At 33.6% G+C, this 19,631-nt stretch overlaps 2 protein-coding genes across 3 annotated transcripts; one reads left to right on the top strand and one right to left on the bottom strand.

Annotated features, from left to right (window-relative positions):
* The first annotated feature begins 5,113 nt into the window (after positions 1 to 5,113).
* Positions 5,114 to 9,014, top strand: LOC107946669 (probable inactive shikimate kinase like 2, chloroplastic). 2 transcript variants are annotated; one of them, XM_016881089.2, is made up of 8 exons: positions 5,114 to 5,588; positions 6,079 to 6,269; positions 6,348 to 6,542; positions 6,955 to 7,016; positions 7,609 to 7,675; positions 7,747 to 7,865; positions 8,251 to 8,427; positions 8,822 to 9,014. In XM_016881089.2, the coding sequence occupies exons 1-8, from the start codon at positions 5,376 to 5,378 to the stop codon at positions 8,938 to 8,940; spliced, it is 1,143 nt and encodes a 380-aa protein (XP_016736578.1). In that variant the 5' UTR covers positions 5,114 to 5,375; the 3' UTR covers positions 8,941 to 9,014. The 2 variants fall into 2 exon arrangements, with proteins under 2 accessions (XP_016736578.1, XP_040963227.1); XM_041107293.1 differs by lacking the exon at positions 8,822 to 9,014 and having other exon boundaries at positions 5,243 to 5,588; positions 8,240 to 8,425.
* Positions 9,015 to 9,373: 359 nt separating this feature from the next.
* LOC107946668 (inactive poly [ADP-ribose] polymerase RCD1-like) lies at positions 9,374 to 14,070 on the bottom strand. The gene is made up of 8 exons (NM_001327516.2): positions 13,992 to 14,070; positions 13,032 to 13,179; positions 11,606 to 12,854; positions 11,098 to 11,336; positions 10,600 to 10,703; positions 9,931 to 10,116; positions 9,742 to 9,837; positions 9,374 to 9,660 (listed from the first exon to the last, which is right to left on the bottom strand). The coding sequence occupies exons 3-8, from the start codon at positions 12,730 to 12,732 to the stop codon at positions 9,586 to 9,588; spliced, it is 1,827 nt and encodes a 608-aa protein (NP_001314445.2). The 5' UTR covers positions 12,733 to 12,854; positions 13,032 to 13,179; positions 13,992 to 14,070; the 3' UTR covers positions 9,374 to 9,585.
* Between the last annotated feature and the right edge of the window lie 5,561 nt (positions 14,071 to 19,631).

Below are 19,631 nucleotides of genomic sequence, written 5' to 3'. Positions count from 1 at the left end.
AGTAATTTTAATAATTTTAGATTTTTTTAAATATTTTTTGAATTTTAAAATTTTAAAAATTAATTAACGGCTTTCGTGACATTCATGTGGTAATCCAGGATTATGTCATGTCAGCAAAGTTAATAAACGTTAAATTTTTTTATTTATTTTAGAGTAATTTGACAAAAATATAAATTTAAGGACTAAAAAGATAAAAGAAATGAATAAATGGATAAATAACTCACTCTTTTTTTATATCTATAAAATTGGAGTAGTAGACCTCATTTTAGAGAGTTGAGACGTTTGAATGAATTTATGGCATTAATTTGAAAACTAATCATGGTGTGTAAATAGGCTTTCTAGTTTGTACACTTGCTTTTCATCTTTCCAATTCAATAATTGTTGGACCATCAGGGCCGGATCATAACTTCTTTTCTTTAACTTTGACCTTTCACCCATTTGTAATTGGTTAAAATATAACATAAGTCCTTGTACTCTTTATAAATTTAGAATTTAGTCATTATACCTTTTTTTAGAGAAATTTAGTTCTTTTACTTTTCAAATATCAAAATCCAGGTGAAACGATTAACACGGTTAAAATTATATTATTAAATTTATGTTCATTACAATGTCATTTTTTTTAGTTACATGGCTATCAAATGAGTATTTTCTTATTTCAAAATGTCATTATAGTGTTTATAAATAGACTCGAATTTTGAAATCTGAAAAGTAGAAGAATTAAATTCCTAGAAATAAAAATACAATGACTAAATTATAAGTTTATGAAAAATACAAGAACTTGTAATAATTTTCTTTTTTTGGTTGCCCAATAAATCCACAACCTTTCCTCTAGTAAAAGTTTAACTTTATGGGTCATATTATTTTATTAGATGTTATAATTATATCGTGGTATGGTGTGTAGTATTGAAGTGACACGATTTCATTTAGTGTCATTTAATCTCTCCTCTTTTAATATTATAATGATAAAAGGAATTACGTGTAAAAAGAATTGAATGCAAAAGACGAATTGGAAGACTTTATTTTGTAATGAATGAGTTTGATGGTGACAAATCAAAGAAATTATGAAGGGAATTGGCAATGCTATGCTTCAATTATCAAACGTCGACTCATCCAGTAATGAAGCACTAAGCCATGATTGTTGACTTTTAACAACTTGAAGCTCAAATGGGAATGAAATTAATTACGTAAGGTTGTAAGGGCGATATGAACATTTAAGAAACCCTCAAGATGAATTAACCCTTGTTTTGGTAGCCATTAATGAGGTTATATCATTTTCAGATATTGAACCTCAACAAGATTTGGGTGCTTTACTTCAGATTTAACTAGCTAACTACTCCTTGGATTTGAGGTCGTGATGAATGCTATTAAAAGTGAATTAGAGGAAGTCTATAACAAGCAAACCCTTGATGGAGAAAAGAACATATATTGAAATAGGATTAATTTTTAATATTAATGAATTGAAAGAACATTAAATCCCTCTTGTTCAGCTGCTGAAAATGCGTAATATATACAGTTGCAGCCCCCCCCGGGCACCTTGAATGGCCTCAACTATACGTATAGGGAGAGAGTAGCACGGTAATAAGTTTGACATTGACCAAGATATGCGCCACACTCTTCGGCCTACTATGGCATATAGGACGGTACCCAATGCCCTCAAAGAAAAATAGATAGAACATACTCATTCACACATGCCATGAGTTTAAATAAAATTTTAAAACGTTTTTATGAATTTGAAGAAGAGAAAGAAATGATGTATCAAAATCAAATTGCTGATTTAGGAGGGAGGAGTAGAAACAGAGAGAAGCAAAGGAAGAAAGTGGAATAGCAGTGGGAACAAGTAAAACAATAGACAGAGACAGAGGCTAAAAGCCTTGAGCTACTCAAACAAATAATGAAACCAGGGCCATCAGTATTGGGAAGAGAGGCCGTACTGTGGGGTTCATTTTTACTCTTGTTTTGGTTATAGGGGTCAGAGCCAGTAAAAATTCATCCCTCCATCCATTATTCATAAATCAAAGCTGCAGCACTCACCAGTGTTATATATTCAGAAAACGAAGTCTGCAGAATGTCAAAATAATAATTTTATCATCATTACACTATCATTCATTCATTCATTCATTCATTCATTCCCTGTCCACCATCTTTTGAACACGTACCAACATCAAGTTGGGTTGATGTGGACGAGTGGAGAGAGTGTCAGCCATCGGATTTATTGGGCTCTTTGAATAAGGGGATAGTGACCCCTCCCTGCACCCACCCTGTCACCTCCACCTATATATTTGACGCTCTTTGTTTTCATCTAATGAAGAAACCTTTTTTTAATTTGTTTCATAAATTAAAATAGTTTGCAGTGATTGAGTAGCTCGAGAACTTCTGCATGAAAATGTGGGAGGGAAAGAGGGCCCAATGTTAAGTCATAATGTCACACAATGGATGCATGGTATATTCAACTCCCTTCTTTGCGTTTTCTAGCTCTTGCCATTTACAACTATTTATTTCTTCCTCAAACAAACTTGCCTGTTTTAGTCAACCAGCCCCATTCGTTTAGTGCTAAAACATCACTATTCATTTTAACTCTAAAATTTAAATTTAGTCCCTCTTATTAAAAAAGTCGATATTTATCGATATTTATTGGATTGAGTGGTAAAATAGCAGCAATGCCACCTTCAAGTTTCAAACTTGACCTAAAAACCTAAAAAAGAAAAAATCCAGTCACTTTTCTCAATTTTAGATCCCAACATAAAGGTGTTATTTAGTGCTGTCTATCAATCTATGAACATATTTTTCAAGTTGTCCAAACCTAGAAGATAACAGTAATAAATGTCCCATTACAAAAACCCAATTGTACTTTGATACATTAACTTGAAAATAATATAATCTTGCCTTAGAATTAAGATTCAATCCCAAATCTTAGTGGTTACGATTAATGGTGAAAACTGAAATTAATTAGTACAGTAAAATCCTTGTCATACATAGAAGAGCCCTCAAAAGATGTAGCTATATATTATACCTTACTATCACGTACCATGCAAAAGCATATTGGTCCACCTCCAACTTGATATGTCGGAAATTCAAAATTTGGTGAAGTGTTTAAATAATTTTAACTTTCTCTTGGATGCCACGCAACCCTACCCAAAGAATTATCATTACACAGTCTAAACATTTTTGTGAAAACCTAATGTTTGGCGTTGTATGAGCATTTTAAGCTATAATTACATCAAAATTAAATTGAATTGAAGGAGTAGTAAATAAGAAAAGGATTTGGACCGTTATAAAATCTGTTCTGACATCCTAATTCCCGTTGAAGGTGTAATATAGGAAGTTAGTTTATGTGAGTGTGAATTTGGTTACAAGACGACGAATAATAAGGCGAGAATCTCGCGGGAGCCATTCTTCTTTCTTCTTCATTATGGAACAAAACAGAAGGCATGTAATAAGCAATATTTTCTTAAAATGCATTTCGCACGTGTCAGAAAGTGGAAGCCAAAGGGGGTGGATATGGTCAAAGACATAGGGTCACTGTCAGAGAAGAGAGAGAGGGGAAAAAAGGGCGCGAGAATTAAGGCAAAAATCATATTGCAATCCATTGCTTTATGATTGATGCCTCGCTGACAGCGCTGTCAGCGTAGCAGAAGCAGCAGCTGCTGCTGCAACAAAGGAAAAAGAAAAACAGCAGCAAAAGCTCTGTCGTTTCATTCAACTAGTAATATATATGTAAAAAGGGGCAACGCGGGCAGTGTGATGGCGACCATACGTCCCTTCTTCCCCTTCCTAAGGGCAGTCCTGTCTTTATCTGCCCGGCACTTAATAAGGGCTCTAACGTACAAACAAACTAAATATAGAATAATTACAATTTACAACACCACCAACAATCTTCTTATCTTTTTCACCACCATTTTCCTTTTCCTAACTTCTATTCTTCCATAATTTTCCAACCCTTTTTTTAATTACAATTTTAATTCACTTCTTTCTACTTTTTTCCATCTTTCTATTAATTTTCTTTTCCTATAAACACTACCTAATTTATTTTTCATCTAAGTCAGCACCTCCTTTATTTAAACTCTTAAACTTTTTCTTTAAAAAAAGGGTTAATTCACAAATTAGTACTTAATTTATACTCTTTTTCCCAAGTTAATACCTAAACGTTTTTTAGCCACAAGCAATAGCTAAACAACTTTTTTTCACAAGTTGGCACCTCTGTTACTCCAACCGTTAGTTATGTCATTAAGTCTATTTTTTTTCTTCAAAGAAAAACTTAACTCACGAATTAATACCTAAAATCATACTCTCTTTTTTCGAAGTTGGTACCTAAACACTTTATTGTCACAACTCACAAATGGTATCTAAATTATTCTTTCATTACCCATTTTATACCAAAATGTTATATTTGTTTAAAAAATCCCAGCTAATAATAGCCTGTCACGTCAATAAACTTTAAAAAATACTTTTTTAAAATTCTTTTATTTTCCTTTACATCATTCTATCTCTTTTTTTTTCTTTCTTCCTTTCTTATAATGCCTAGTAATGCCAACAATTCTCGAAGTTTACCTTCTCAAGGTTGAGACATTGGGGATGAAATTTTTAACTTCAAGGTTTACTTGCTTGACTTGACGGGATAAAAAAAATAAATACTAAAATAATATATAGCTTTAAAATCAATGATTAGATTATGTCTAAATTAAATAAGGTATTAAAGGCGTGTAAAGAATACAAGATTGATTGTAATGTTGGTCCAAACTTAATGATATGCATTACAGTGTTAATTAAGGCGGTTTTGGTAAGCTTTTTAATTGACTGACACCAAAAGAATGTTGTAAAGGAAAATATTATAAAAAAAAAAGATGGTGGAGTGGTTAGACATATGGTCATATAAAGGCAAAGAAGAAGAGTATTGAATAGTATTAATTTGGAATTGCATTAATGATATATGCCATGGTTCTAACAACATTTCATGTGATGATATGCCCACCCTTTTTTATTTATGAAGAGATAGAAAAGGAAAGTTAGGAACTTGGGGGTATGCTTTAGTAAATTAGGGGGTAAGGCGAAGATGTCAGATGCTTGTATGTAAGCATTTAAAGCGAGGTGATGGCGGTGACGTGACAAATAATGGAACATTTACTGACTTCGGATCGGATCAAAAACTGGAACTTTGGTGAAAAACTAAACCCATAACAAGTTGTGTGTTGGCCCACCTCTAACCTCAAAAGACGAAATGAAAACAACAAAGCATATTTGGGTTGGAAGTTAAGCCATGAACCCAACTTCAATCTGTTGGATTCAGCCCAGTAGTTGAAACACAGTACTTGTCTGATTTCTTATCCACTCTGACTCTCTCCTTTTGATTACCCATAATATCAGATGAAAGTAAAGCAATGGCTAGTGCAGCTGCGAGCGCCAGTTCCATGCTCTGTTTGTCATTGCAGAACCCAACCAAAACCCTTCATTTCTCTATCAAAACACATTCTTTTCACTTCTTAAAACCCCAACTTCCTGCCTTCCGTCGGTACTCTACGGGAGTCACACCCATCAGTCCACTTCGTGGCATCTCCTGCAACTGTTCCTCCACCAACACTACGCACTATGAGGTCAACAATCTTTGCCTTTTTTAATCTATTTTCCTTTTTGCCTCTTTCTTGTTTTCCTCAAAACTAAATTGACTAGGCCTATTGCTTTAATTAAAGACTGATAGAGGAACTAGAACTGTTTTTTGTTCGTCTATTCCTAAGTTTTTTTACTCTCTGCTTTCCTTTTGTTGGGCTCTTATGGTGTAATAATCCAAACAAGGTTGAATCTGAACGAATCAAACTTGTATATAGCTCTAGTTTGGGTCACTATAAGTGTAGTTATCAGTACAACCAAATAATTATGCCCATTGAATTTCACCTATAATGAAACTTGTATAGCAATTCATTTCATTAGATTGACTGTGCCCATGTATGATAACAAACCTTGCAAGGGGTGTCCTTCTATATCGGAGTTCATGAATTTGAGAATGTTTTTCTTTTGATTTCCCAATCATTTTTACAATTTGGGATTTGTTGTTTAGCCATACTTAATCTATGGAGCATGTTACAGTTCTCTGATGGGTCTTCTGAAGTGGAACTAAGGTTGCAACTTGGTGGTCAAGATGTTCGAAGTGCTAAAGATATATTTGTAGATGCGGATGGTACTTCTCTAACAGTCAAAGTACAGCAGGCTGGGTCCATCATCACACTTATAGATACTAATAGTCTGTTTGAGAAAATAAAGCCTGCTGAAACAATATGGTTTGTCGCTGAATTTTGAATGAACTTCAGTAATGTAAGATCACTACGCATTTAGATTTACCGTCTTGTCTTAAGCAGGTATATAGACGATGATCAACTTGTTATTAGCTTAAAGAAGCAGGATCCGAATCTGAAATGGCCAGATATTATGGAATCATGGGAGTCATTGTCAGCTGGTTCTATGCAACTTCTTAAAGGAACATCAATTTACATTGTTGGGGATTCCACTGAAATTAACCAAAAAGTGGCCCGAGAACTCGCTGTTGCTCTCGGGTATCCCACTTGTCCTACTACATATTTGTTGCTTCTTCTCCTTTATAACATTTCCATTTCATGTCTTCCTTTTCCTGCATGTCATCCTAATTTCAGCAGATGAAAGAATATTTGTTGCTTCTTCTCCTTTATAACATTTCCATTTCATGTGTTCTTAAATTAAACTGTCTCCTTTTCCTGCCTGTCATCCTAATTTCAGCAGATGAAATGAAAAGTAGGCATTGTTCCTCAAACTAAGTTAATGACCTTCGGGTGGCATACTAATACTCTGGGTTTAGTTTTTAAAAGCAAAAACTGTGTTATAGCTATATTTTATATTTGTACCTTGAATGGCTTATAAATGAGTACAAACAAGCATTTATTTCTCACATGTCCCCTGCCCTTACCATTTAATAAGTTTATATGATCGCAGGTACACGCCCCTCGTTACAAAAGAACTATTAGAAACTTTTGCCAAGCAAACTGTTGATTCATGTGAGTTACATCTTTCTGTTTCACTAAATGTGGGATGCTTAATCATTAAACCTATCTCCTTAGTCCCAAGTATATGCACATGACTGGACCTCAATTCCATCACTCATGCATGGTTACGCAAATGATACACGTTCATGGATATGGATATGCCTCCGTGGTTTTCCTCTCCGTCTTTCTGTGTCTGTAGTTCTAAAAGTCAATAAAATTTTCTTTAGAAGCACCACAAGTCTATAACTATGTCACTCATATTTACATCTAATCTCCATGTACATGTTGAGTGGATTCGTTAAATCGCTGATGAGAAAGGTAGTTGCCATTCTTCATCTTGTCTTGTTCAATATGGTCAGTACAAATCCTTATGTCAGAGCTTGCACACCTTTTCGCACAATTTAGCTATGTAATTCATACGCGATCATGTTAGCCACTGATTATAGATATCTTCGCTAATTACTACTTTGAAGTTATACTTCTCAAAGAAAAATGTGATTTACTATTATTTCATGAAATGATATTTCAATATACAGTTTTCTAGAAACTTAGAGTGCTATCTCGTAACCAGCTTGCAGCTATTAATTAGTTTGATCTATCGCAGGGGTGGTCGCTGAAGGCTCTGACTCTGTGGCTGAAGCAGAAAGTGCAGTACTAGAAAGCTTAAGTAGGTAAGGAGTATGTCTCAGTAATTATTAAAAACATGTAAAAAGGCATCACCTTGGCTTGCTTGTCCTGGCAGTCATGTCCGGGCTGTTGTTGCAACCTTAGGAGGGTCTCATGGGGCCGCAGCACGGACCGATAAATGGAGACATCTTTATTCAGGGTTTAGCATTTGGTTGTCACAGACTGAAGCTACAGGTAAATTTGCATTTACTTTGTATCAATTTATTTATCTATCATAGACTGAAGCTACAGTCATCAATCTGTTTCTTGCTGGTCAAGTTGTTTCAAACAATTTCGGGCCAACTGATTTGCTTATTGACATGGTATGAATCCTGTATTTTCGCAATATCTTTTTCTTTAAAAATATAAATGATTACCTAGAAAGTCAAACCTGAGTTTTACATGAAGCAATCCTGTTATAAGCTTTGGGTGCATCAAAATGCATACTATGCATCTCATTTTAGCTGGTATGAGTACCATTAACTGTAATTAGGCACCTAATACTTGTGGAAGAAGTAAAGGTGGATAAAAAGTAGGGAGTAGAATGGTTTATGTATTAAGTTGTGCAGTCACTGTGCAGACGAGGATTCAGCAAAGGAGGAAGCGAGAAGGCACATTGAAGATGGTAATGTTGGCTACACGAATGCAGATGTGGTTGTGAAGCTCCAGGGTTGGGATGCTGATCATGCCAAAAGTGTAGCTCAGGCATCCTTGAGTGCCCTCAAACGCTTAATTCTATCTGACAAGAAACTTCCAGGTAATCTATCTATCTATCTATCCATCAAAATTATAGGACCTCCTTAGTCCTCAGTTTTTCTCTGGTGCATACTCGTGTTGCACAAAGATATTCCACTGAGTAAATTACTTTCAAGTAAAAAAGGAGGAGATATTTTGGGGAGGGTGAGAAAGCAGTCCTGTAGGTGTTGACAGGAAAGACCGCATTGGTGCCACCCAAAACCCTCTCTCCTAAACAGAGAGTAGTGGCCTTTGGCCTTCAGACCCTTTGCGCTTTTAAGTTTTTAAGGAACTAGCCAGTCGTGTAAGGAAATAACTTAAACCTCATTTCTTATTATCTAATTTGAATAAAAACAAGCAATTATTTAGGAGAAATTGCTGCTGGTCGGTGAGCTAAGTAGCGTGTTTTTGTGCAGGTAAGAAGAGCCTTTATATAAGGTTAGGATGTCGTGGGGATTGGCCAAACATCAAACCACCGGGGTGGGATCCATCAGATGCTGCTGATGCAGCCCCGCCTGCTACATTGCCAAATTAATTTTCATTTTAAACACCAACATGTTTTGCATTTTATATCATATATATAATGTGATCTAAGAGAGCCTTTCTTTATCCATCGTGCTTATATTTTAGGTCAATTTATCTATTGTGAAGATTTATCTTTTATCTATGGCACTGGCATTGACACTGCCAGAATAGAAAAAAGCTGACGTTCCTCGCGGTTTATTAGTTTTATATCATATATGCGATCTGAAAGAACATTCTTTCTCATGCAGTCTAAAGTCTTTCTGTTATACATGTATATCCGCGAAGGCACCGTATTTTAAGTAGATTGGCTCATCTTTGACTTAACAAAGTGGAATTTTAAGACGTCTTCATTTTTGAAACACCTCAAAAACTTCCGCTTTATCACATCTCTGATAAAAAAAATGAACAATTTTTCTTCCCTTCGAAGACACGAGATGATTTGATTTCAAGTCCCAGGCAACAACAATTTGTATTATACGATAACAAAGCAACGAGTCCACATTGAGAACCACAAAAAAACACACTAAAATACGCGGGTCTAACACGACAGTTCCGATGAAAACATTACCTTCAATCAAACATATCCACATCATGTCGACACATTTTGTAACAAGCACCAAACTAAAAGACTACCGTCAACTTGAGATCACCAAGTTCAAAGGCCGCCAGGACCATTCATGTTCTTCTGCTTTGCTGCTGCTGCCGCTTCTAATTCATGTCTAGATGGGAACTACAAATCGCCAGAAAACTTGATTAGTTTAATATCAAAATCAACCTGAGCTGATAATCATTCCTAAAGTTTAAATCATACCTTGCACTGCAGAGATGTTATTGTTGATCTCAACAAACTATCTCCGACTATCAATCTCAGCTTTTTGACAAAATCATCACGACTTATCTTCTTTGCCTGATAAGCGTCCAAAAAAAAATGCCAAAGAATCAGAAACCTTTTTTTTTTTAAACATAGGGAGCTAAAAATAAATCATCTGATTCAACATACCCTGAATAGTTCATAATGATTAGTAACTTGATCCATATCTGAACGAGGGATTTTGTTTGAGATAGCAGCAAACAACATTGGGAAAGGCATCCAAGGAGATTTAGGGGTCTTTGAAGTGTTTGAACCCAGGCTAGGATCATTTTCGTGGGATCCACCTGATTCTGAGGTTTGGTGATTAATACTCCCCTAAGGACAAAAGAACGTCACAGTAAAACATTAGCAAACCTCAAAAAATTATCGTATATTATCAAAACCCATATGTTCCCCCCCTGCAACTATCATTAGTGCAGAGGTGATTTGAGTTGCTGTATGATAAAACTCTTGAGTGCTAAAAACAGCACACAGCAACCAGAAATGGCACACTGTTGCAGGACAAAGAAGCAGACAAATAAATCAGCAGGAACCAAGCATAAGTCAGGATATTAAAAACAGCCAAATGCTATTTTGCAACTTTTACAAGTTCATAAATAGTGTGATAAATAACCACAGTATGTACATTGTCAGGCACCAGTGTCGCCCACCAGAGAGTAGGATCAAGTCTTTTAATTATCCTACTTACCATAAGGCCTAGGCCATCATGTCGTCAAACTGAATATATACATTCATATACACATAGATACATTTATAGGGAGAGAGAGAAGAAAAGCATAATACAGATATATTACTCACCAATTCACCGGCAGATGATAATACTGGTAAACGACCCTGAAGTCCTGGAGTAGATGCAGTGACGCCTGAAACAGCATGATTAGTCTCACTTCCAATCAAACGCCCTGTGGGAACAACATAAACCTCAAGAGCTAAAGAACTGAAATATTTCAGAAAAGGAAACATATGATAGTCATACAGAATTTGCAGAAGACACAGCCAACTACAACTCATTGAACCAGTAGTTGGAGTGATCTGTTATTCTGGAATGAAAAAAAACTAAAAGCCCCACCAGAGGAGATATCAACGCATCATAGAAGAAGCCTTGATTCTTTAAATTAACAAACTTATACATTTTCCATCCATGTTTGAAATGGAGATAGAACGTTTGAGGACATTTAGGTTGCAAACCATTAAAATTTAACGCCATGTAGAGTTTCCAATTTGATGTTAGATGAAAGAAAGGAAGAATGAACATATTCATCAAATAAACAACATTCTAAAGGAGAAATATATCACCTTCAGCATTGGAGATCTTGAAACTAACAACAAACTCTGGATAAATGTGAGTGCTGATATTCATGTTCCAGATAATATAGTACTTTGGATGCTGAAGATCATCCACTCCACTATCAAAATCTTCATTGATAGGATAACACTGTCCACTTCCAGGACGAAGAAGCTCCCTCTTTCCCATTATTACACGACATAGTATCATATACTTTATTCCATTTTCGTCAACATCACAATAGTTTGCACTGCACAGACAAAAGATAAACTTCAGTCCTCAAAACCACTAACCAAAAAGGTGGAAGTTGATAATGTTCCCTGTCAAGAAACTTAAAATAGTATAAGAAAAAGGCAACAAGGAGACGGTTCAATAGTACTTTCCTTCATTCACAGGTATTATGTCATTAAAAGAAAAATTGTAGAAGCCTTTCATCATTCTCTCAGAAACATAAACAATAGAAGACTTGCATATTCAAAAGAATTCATAGCAAATAAATAAATAAAAAATAACTCCAACCTGGTATTAGTAAATTCTACTGTGGCAAGATGAACACCAGTGCCATATTTGTGTGGAATTCTGGAAAGACGACAATCCCCAAGCCCATGCATCATGATGATTGGCAAGTCTGACTGAGAGCAAGCAAGCCAAGCATGCTGAACATTTGCATCACCCCGATACTTCTTCATAATTTGAACCTGCTTCAGGAAACGCTCTAACCTATATTGCGTTGAAGAACTGGAGCAGGGCTTTATATTAATAACATCCGAACCACCCGAAGAGCTCATGCCCAACAGGAACATCGTCTCCACAGTTTGAGAATCCAACTGTTCTCCAAATTCTACATCCACAAACTCCTTTTCAGGAAAATTTAACCTTGTTTGTTGAATATCCTCAATGATTTTGCTGTGTTTTGCATCACCATCCCTGTTGCAATTATCCTCAGCTTCTATGGCACAGCAACTGGTGGCAGGTTTCTGAGCAATTTGAAAATTTCTAACAAAAGAACTTGACTCCCCACTACATTCCTTCAACCTAGATTGATCACCATTAATGTCAATTTCAAGATGTAGCTTGATCTCAGGGGGAACATATGATTCATGATCACTCTCATACTCATGAGCCTGATATAGTTCATCCTCCACAGCAAAAGTCTCCGGGAAGAAACAGCCATCTGCTTCGTCAATCCAAGCAATTGGTTGTTTCAAGCCAGTTTTCCCATCCAGTCGAAACATATGCAAGAAATCAAGCACAAAAGATTGACCATCTTTCTCCAGCTCAATAAATGGCTTCTTTGTGATGAGATCTTTCCTAATTGAAGCAATGAGATCCTTGGGAAAATCAGTCCATTCACCTTTCTCAAAGAACATGATGCGCTTCGGAATGCCAGTTTTCTTAAAATTTGAATAGCAAAGCAGCAAAGATCTTTTCGAAGGATGAGCAAAACTAACAACTTTGTCTTTGTGATCCTCCAATCTCCTCAGCTTGCCATGCTTCTGGGATGGTAAACTCAAGTTGGGCAATTGTGGTAATATCACATGCGAAGCTCCAGGAAAATAAGTTGAATGCTGCGCAGCCCGCTTTCTCTTCCTATTGTGCAGAAACCCAGGCTTATTATCCGATACCATGGCGTTCCGTGCTTCCATTTCTACCTAGATCAATCCCTATCAACAAGCTTAAAACCAACCCTTCTAATGTAAAAACGACTATGAGGCCTATCTTCTACCAAACCAAAAGAAACTGTCTCCTAAAACTTGTTATGAAAATCCTGAAAATAAAATGAACATAATGGTTAGGACATTAAATGACATAAATATCACAACTCACACAGTGGAACATAAGTAACAAAGTTCAGACTGCGCACAACCAATTTTTCAAACATAGTGGCTGAGAGCATATCAAACGGAACTTATCAGAATCACCATATAGACAAAGGAATACATACCTAAAACTGCAGTTAGTGTTGATGCTGTACATATCCATGTCGCACATGTTCATCTTGTACATTTTTCTCTTCTTTATTCTTTACAAGAAATTCATAAAAGAGAAAGCAACCTCCGTTTCTACTCTACAGCCTTAAGTAATTCTGCCTCCTATTACATCAAATAAGAGCACCTAAGAATATTGTGGCAGAGAATTTCATAAATTATGGTTCAACAATTATTTGGTTTCTTTTTTATTTCTTTCTTTTTCAGCAACATATTTTACAGATCGAACATCAAGTTGATCTTAAATAAATCATAAAATTTCACGCGGGTCAAAGTAACCATATCACTTTTTACATAATCGTGAAACAGAAACAGCGTTGACTTGGAAAAATGAGCACTTTCTACAAGAGTAACAAAATACGAAAATTTATATGAAACGCCATTGACCTTTTAGGCAAAATTAAAACAACCAAAAGAATCTTAGAAATTTAAATCCTCTACGCTGATTCCAGTCAAGAAACATTGAGCCAAAAATCAGAAACCAAGAAAAAAATCCAAAAAAATCTAGTAATTTCTCGTAAAAAACTTGAGAGTCTTGAGATTGAGGATTGACAAACCAAATTAACAAACTAAACATTTTTCTTGTCTCGAAAAGCTGAAACAAATCAAAAATAAAAATAAAAAGTTCAGAAAATCTTAATTTCTTGCAAACACTGCAAGATCGAAAAAATTTAAATGAAAACCCTAGAGCATAATTTTCTCAAAATAACATACTAAAATATCTTTCTTGATCCCCAAATAAAAAGCAATATTCACAGAAATCAACCATCAACAAATTAGTCGTTCAACAAAATTAATTCAAAAACATGCAGATCGCAAGATCTGGCCCGATCTATGCCGAATCCACCCTCAAAAATCGAATCCAGGAAAAAAGAAAGAAAATTAACCTTAAACTAAAAGAAAATGAAAGATATTACCTGCGGAAGATATATATTTTGTAGTGATTCACTTCTCAAACGAGAGAAATTTTCATTCACTTTTATTCTTTTATTTCTCTTTTTTCTTTTTTTCTTTTTTTCTTTTCTTCTTTTTTCTTTCTTTTTGAGAAGGCGGAGGGGAGGGAAGAAGGGAGAGAAAGAAAAAAGAAAAATTAAAAAAAAAAAACCCTAACACTGAATGATATACGACGCCGTTATAGAAACGAGTCTTCCTCTTATATCGCTCTAGCGTTGACGGAGTTTTCAGAGTCGGAAGTCTTTGTATCTCTCTCCTCTCATTTGCTTTTGATATTTTCCGTGAATACTTTTTTTTCTCCTTTTTCTTTTTTCTTCTTCTAATCTCCCTTACTTGAACAAAAAGCAAGGGCGAATCGGAACATCAACGTTGGGGATGATAAAGTTACCTGCTGTCATACATTGTTCTGTCACCACCCTGTCGGTTTTGATTGGAGTATTTAAGTTCCGTGGTTTGGTTTGACTCCGGAGTTTTGCACTGGATGAAAAACAAGTCGATTGGTTTGAAATTTTGGGGTAGATAAGGGTCATTTTCGGGATTGAAGAAATCAGACAGAGAGGCGGTTGTTGCGAGGGGTTATTTGGGGAATCAAAACTTTTTGTTGGGGTAGAATGGGAATACACTCTTAATAACTTGTGTTATAATTTTTTTTGAATGATCACCTTGACAAAATAATTCATAGAGTGGGCCCAATTGAAAAGAAGAAGATAAGCGAGGTTCGTGGCAACCTTATAAATTGTGATCAAGTGAAGACGCATGGACTCCACAGCCCAAAGCACGGTGGCTTTCGGCGTGTCTCGTAGCCGATGCTCTGAAAACTTGTGGGTCCTTTTTATTTAAAAAGTTCAAAAATGCTTTTTCATCGCAATATCAATCAAAAATACTTAACGATTTCTTCATTATTGTGGCGAAATCAAAATTATTTTTTCACCAGTAATGACAAATATATAGGTTTTAGAGTAGAAATTTTGTTAAAAATTATTTTTTTTAAACATAAAAGTTGAAATTTAGATATTTTTTATTTTTACGTTTAAAATTATCAGAATATTACTATTTATACCAATTATAATTAAAAGATATATAAAATAAGAGCGGTATTCATTTATATCGGTATAAAATTTAAGTGGTTTTATATTTTTTCTTAACTTTTTATACGATTAATATTTTAACAATTCAATTGACATATTTCATCTTTCATGCTCCATCCATATAGATCATGCATGTTAGCTTTCGCATAAATTAAAATGTTTACCCACTCGTTTTATGTAAAAAAACTTTCAATCATTGAATATATATTAATATATAGCCAATATTTTAAATCGATATAATAGAGATATCGAATCGGCTAAAAATTTTACATGCATAGCAAGTACAAACATCTTAATAAATTTAATAGTTGGATCATTCAAGTATTAATCATATAAAATGTTATGGAATAGTGTAAAACTACTTAAATTTTAAGCTGGTACAAATGAATCCTTCCCCTATATAAAAAATTAGATTAACTGCTATTTTATGTATCATAATATTAAATTATTTAAATATCATTAATCACTATATTGATTTAATTAAATATGATTAAAATATCATTATATTAATTTGTTAAAATATTGTTTATCATTATATTTAAAATTTTAAAATATTTTGTTTATGTATGATTAATTTTACAAGTAATTTATATTAATTATTTAAAAGGTATTTAAATTTATATTTCATGTATCATCATATTAAATTATTCAAATATTATATAAATTAACTAATTTTTACTTTTCAACATCATATCTAAAAAAACATTTAATTAACGAATTACAATTTTTCGCAACACTTTTAAAAAAACATTTTTTAACCAAATATCAATCGAGACTAGACATTAACTATTTAAAAGGTGTATAAATATATTAAATTTTATTTTATACATCGTTATATTAAATTATTTAATAGTATTTACAAATATTATTAACTCTATATAAGAAAGGAAGTCCAACACATGGCAAGTCATGGTGCTCACCTTCTTCTCTCTTTACATTATATCAGTGGCTAAATTTCAATTGTGTCCCTTTGTTATGCCTAAATTTGTGATTTAATTTCTATATCTTAATTTCTAACATAATTTAGTCTTTATGTTTTTATAACTCTATTAATTAGTCCAATTAGTTAGTATTGTTAATTTTTCATAAAGAAATTACGTGGTTATATATAATCTGAATGTCTTAAGAGTCTTAGAGACTGATGAGTGGCTTCCATTTCTTTTGAGTTTACCATCTTCTTCTTTTCTTTAACATTATAAGATCATGGTAAAATTTCAATTTGACTCCCATACTATGTTGAAACTTGAGATTTAATATTTTTTGTATAAATTGGTTCCTCGACTTTATAATGTCATTGGTTAGTCTAAATAGTTAATATTGATGATTATATAAACCAAATGTGGACATCAATTTTTCTTAAGAACACTACAACAAAAAAACTTATTTTATCATATGATGAATTCGAACAAGTGCTTTTAACAAACAAAAAAAAAACCCTAATCAATATTTACAACATTATTTTTATTGTTACATTACTACCAATTGAATATATATATATTAAGTTCAAAATGTCACTTCAGTAAATTTAATAGAAGAAATTTAATAGTGATAACAATTGGACCTAAATTTTTAAATTTAAAAAGTAGAAGGATTAAATTCCTAAAAATAAAAGTAGAGACTAAATTCCAAATATAAAAAGTGTATAGAGATTTAGAGCATATTTTAACCTTCATATCTTTACTTCATAATTTAATACAAACAAATAATCAACTTAACATAAAGCGTACAAATCATATTGTTTACTATCAAAAGTAATCCAACCAGACCGAAACCTAATTTCAAATGGCTTCAGGTAAATGATTATTAAAAAAAATAAAAGTATATTTGTATATATTTTATGTTATTTTCTCTAATTTATATTTAAAATATTTTATTTTTATATTATATAAAAATATAAAATAATTTGTAAATTAATTATAAATTAAAAAATAAAATAAAATTCGATTTGATTTGATTTGATTTAAACAATAACAAAAAAATTTATGTTATAAATCGAACTGAATAAATTTAAGTAATAGTTAAATAAAAATCAAGTGGAATTTAATAAAAATAAAACCAAACAGTAGAATTAAAATCGATTTGCTATTAGCCCTACGTACTAGTACAAATATTTCTTTGCTCTTATGATTTATCAACTTCTTTTTAGTACTAAAGTATTTGGTTTCGGGTAAAATGAGAAGGGTCCAAGAGCGAAGGGAAGCTTCGTCCACCAAACGTGTACAACTATATGCATATGGAAATTGTATTGTAAAGTTAAATTATTTGGATTGTCGAGTAAGGTGATATTTGTAGGGATCAACTGTACGGAGATATGCTTAGAAGTAAAAGGCTATTTTACTAAATTAGTCCAAAAAAATATTATATTTACAACAATAATCCAGATTTAAAAACAATCACTAAAATAACTTAAAAAGAACAGTACTCACTCATTTTTTGCACCCATGATTGCCTAATAATTGTGTCAAACTTAAAAAAATTAATTTTTTGGGTTTTGGCCTGTCAATAGCCGGAACCCAGGTATTTTTTTTAAATTGTATAATACTAAAATACGAAAAAAGGAAAAAAGAAAAACGAAAAAAAAATTTAGGTGCTGGCCTGTCAATGGCCGGCACCCAGTACAAATTTTTAAAAAAAAAAAAATTTTTCGTGTCAGAATCATATATAAATATATGGAAAAAAGAAAAAAAATTTATTTTGGGTGTTGGCCTGTCAATGGCCGGCACCCAGTACAAATTCTAGAAAAAAAATTTCTTTTTTTTTCGTGTCAGAATCAGATATAAATATACGAAAAATATAAAAAAAAATATTTTGGGTGCTAGCCTATCAATGGCCGGCACCTAGTACAAATTTTTTTTAAAAAAAAATTCCGTGTCAGAATCAGATATAAATATACGAAAAAAATAAAAAAATTTATTTTGGGTGCTGGTCTGTCAATGGCCGGCACCCAGTACAAATTTAAAAAAAAATTTCTTTTTTTCGTGTCAGAATCAGATATAAATATACGAAAAAATTTTAAAAAAATAATTTTTGGGTGCTGGCCTGTCAATAGCCGGTACCCAGTACAAATTTAAAAAAATTCTTTTTTTTCGTGTCAGAATCAAATATAAATATACGAAAAAAATTAAAAAAAATATATTTTTTGGGTGCTGGCCTGTCAATGGCCGGCACCCAGTACAAATTTAAAAAAATTTTTTTTTTTTTCGTGTCAGAATCAGATATAAATATACGAAAAAAATTTTTAAAAAAAAACTTTTTTGGGTGCTGGACTGTCAATGACCGGCACCCAGTACAAATTTTAAAAAAATTCATGTCAGAATCAGATATAAATATACGAAAAAAATAAATAAAAAAATTTTGGTGCTGGCCTGTCAATGGCCGGCACCCAGTACAATTTAAAAAAAATTTGTGTCAGAATCAGATATAAATATACGAAAAAAATTAAAAAAAAATTGGGTGATGGCCTGTCAATGGTCGGCACCCACTACAATCATATATATATAGGTCATTTCATCTTCCATTTGTCTAGTTTGAAAAGTTTTTTTTTCCCTTTGTTTAAAAGAAAGCAATTTTTTTTTGAAAATGAGTTCTCAAATACTTTTTGTTTATGTTCATTTCGATGGTGAAATGATAAATACAAATGAAGAAGAATGTGTATTCCAAAGCCGGAAAAAAATAGGAATGAGATTCAACAAACAGATTTCGCTGTCGGATTTCAAACGAAAAATCAGTACAAAGATAGCAAGTCGTTGCGGAAAGCAAATGTCGAGACTGTTTTATAGATTTCCGATTTCAACTGATCCGCTAAAGTTCTCAGAAATGGAGCTTGAAGATGATGATGATTTAGGTACAATGATAGCAATTTATTGCCCCCTGGTATAGAAAATCCCAGTCCAGTTGAGTTGTCCGCGGAGATAACTAAACCGGATCCCATTCAAATGGTAATTCCAGCAAGCCAGCGCTCCGGAATTGATTTTGATCTTAACGTCCCTTGGGAAGATCAGTCAGGGTTTGTATTGTCAGCGCCAACTCCCGAAAATCCAAACAGTGGTGGATGTTCGTAAAACACCCTATACTCGAGTCATTGTCTATAGATCCATCCAGAGGTGTTGGCCACCATAGAAGATTATGATGAAGGGTTCGATAATGATGATCAGTCCCATCGTGATCCCAACAATGATTTTAGTGACCCTGATTTAGATGATATCCCTTAAGACATAGACGAGGAAGGGCCGGTAGAGGGTGAAAATGCGATCCCCCATTCGGCTGGAAACACGGGCCCTGGTATAGTTATAAGAAATAATCCAGGAACCTTCATGAGCGACGTGGATCCTGATGCAGCTCTTGCACGCGAGTTCTCGGAATACCCAGATATTGTGCCGACTCACTTAGTTCACAATGAATTTGATGAAGACGAGTTGTTTATAGGGCAACAATTTGACAACAAAAAAGACTGTTTACATGCTATCAAACAACTTAGCTTGAAGTTAGGTGTGGATTATAAAGTAATGAAGTCGA

The sequence above is a fragment of the Gossypium hirsutum genome, chromosome D12, assembly GCF_007990345.1.
Source record: "Gossypium hirsutum isolate 1008001.06 chromosome D12, Gossypium_hirsutum_v2.1, whole genome shotgun sequence".
In the NCBI taxonomy this organism is placed as follows: domain Eukaryota; kingdom Viridiplantae; phylum Streptophyta; class Magnoliopsida; order Malvales; family Malvaceae; genus Gossypium; species Gossypium hirsutum.
The sequence above is the reverse complement of the archived record's forward strand: the minus strand, read 5'-3'. Positions and strand labels throughout refer to the sequence as shown.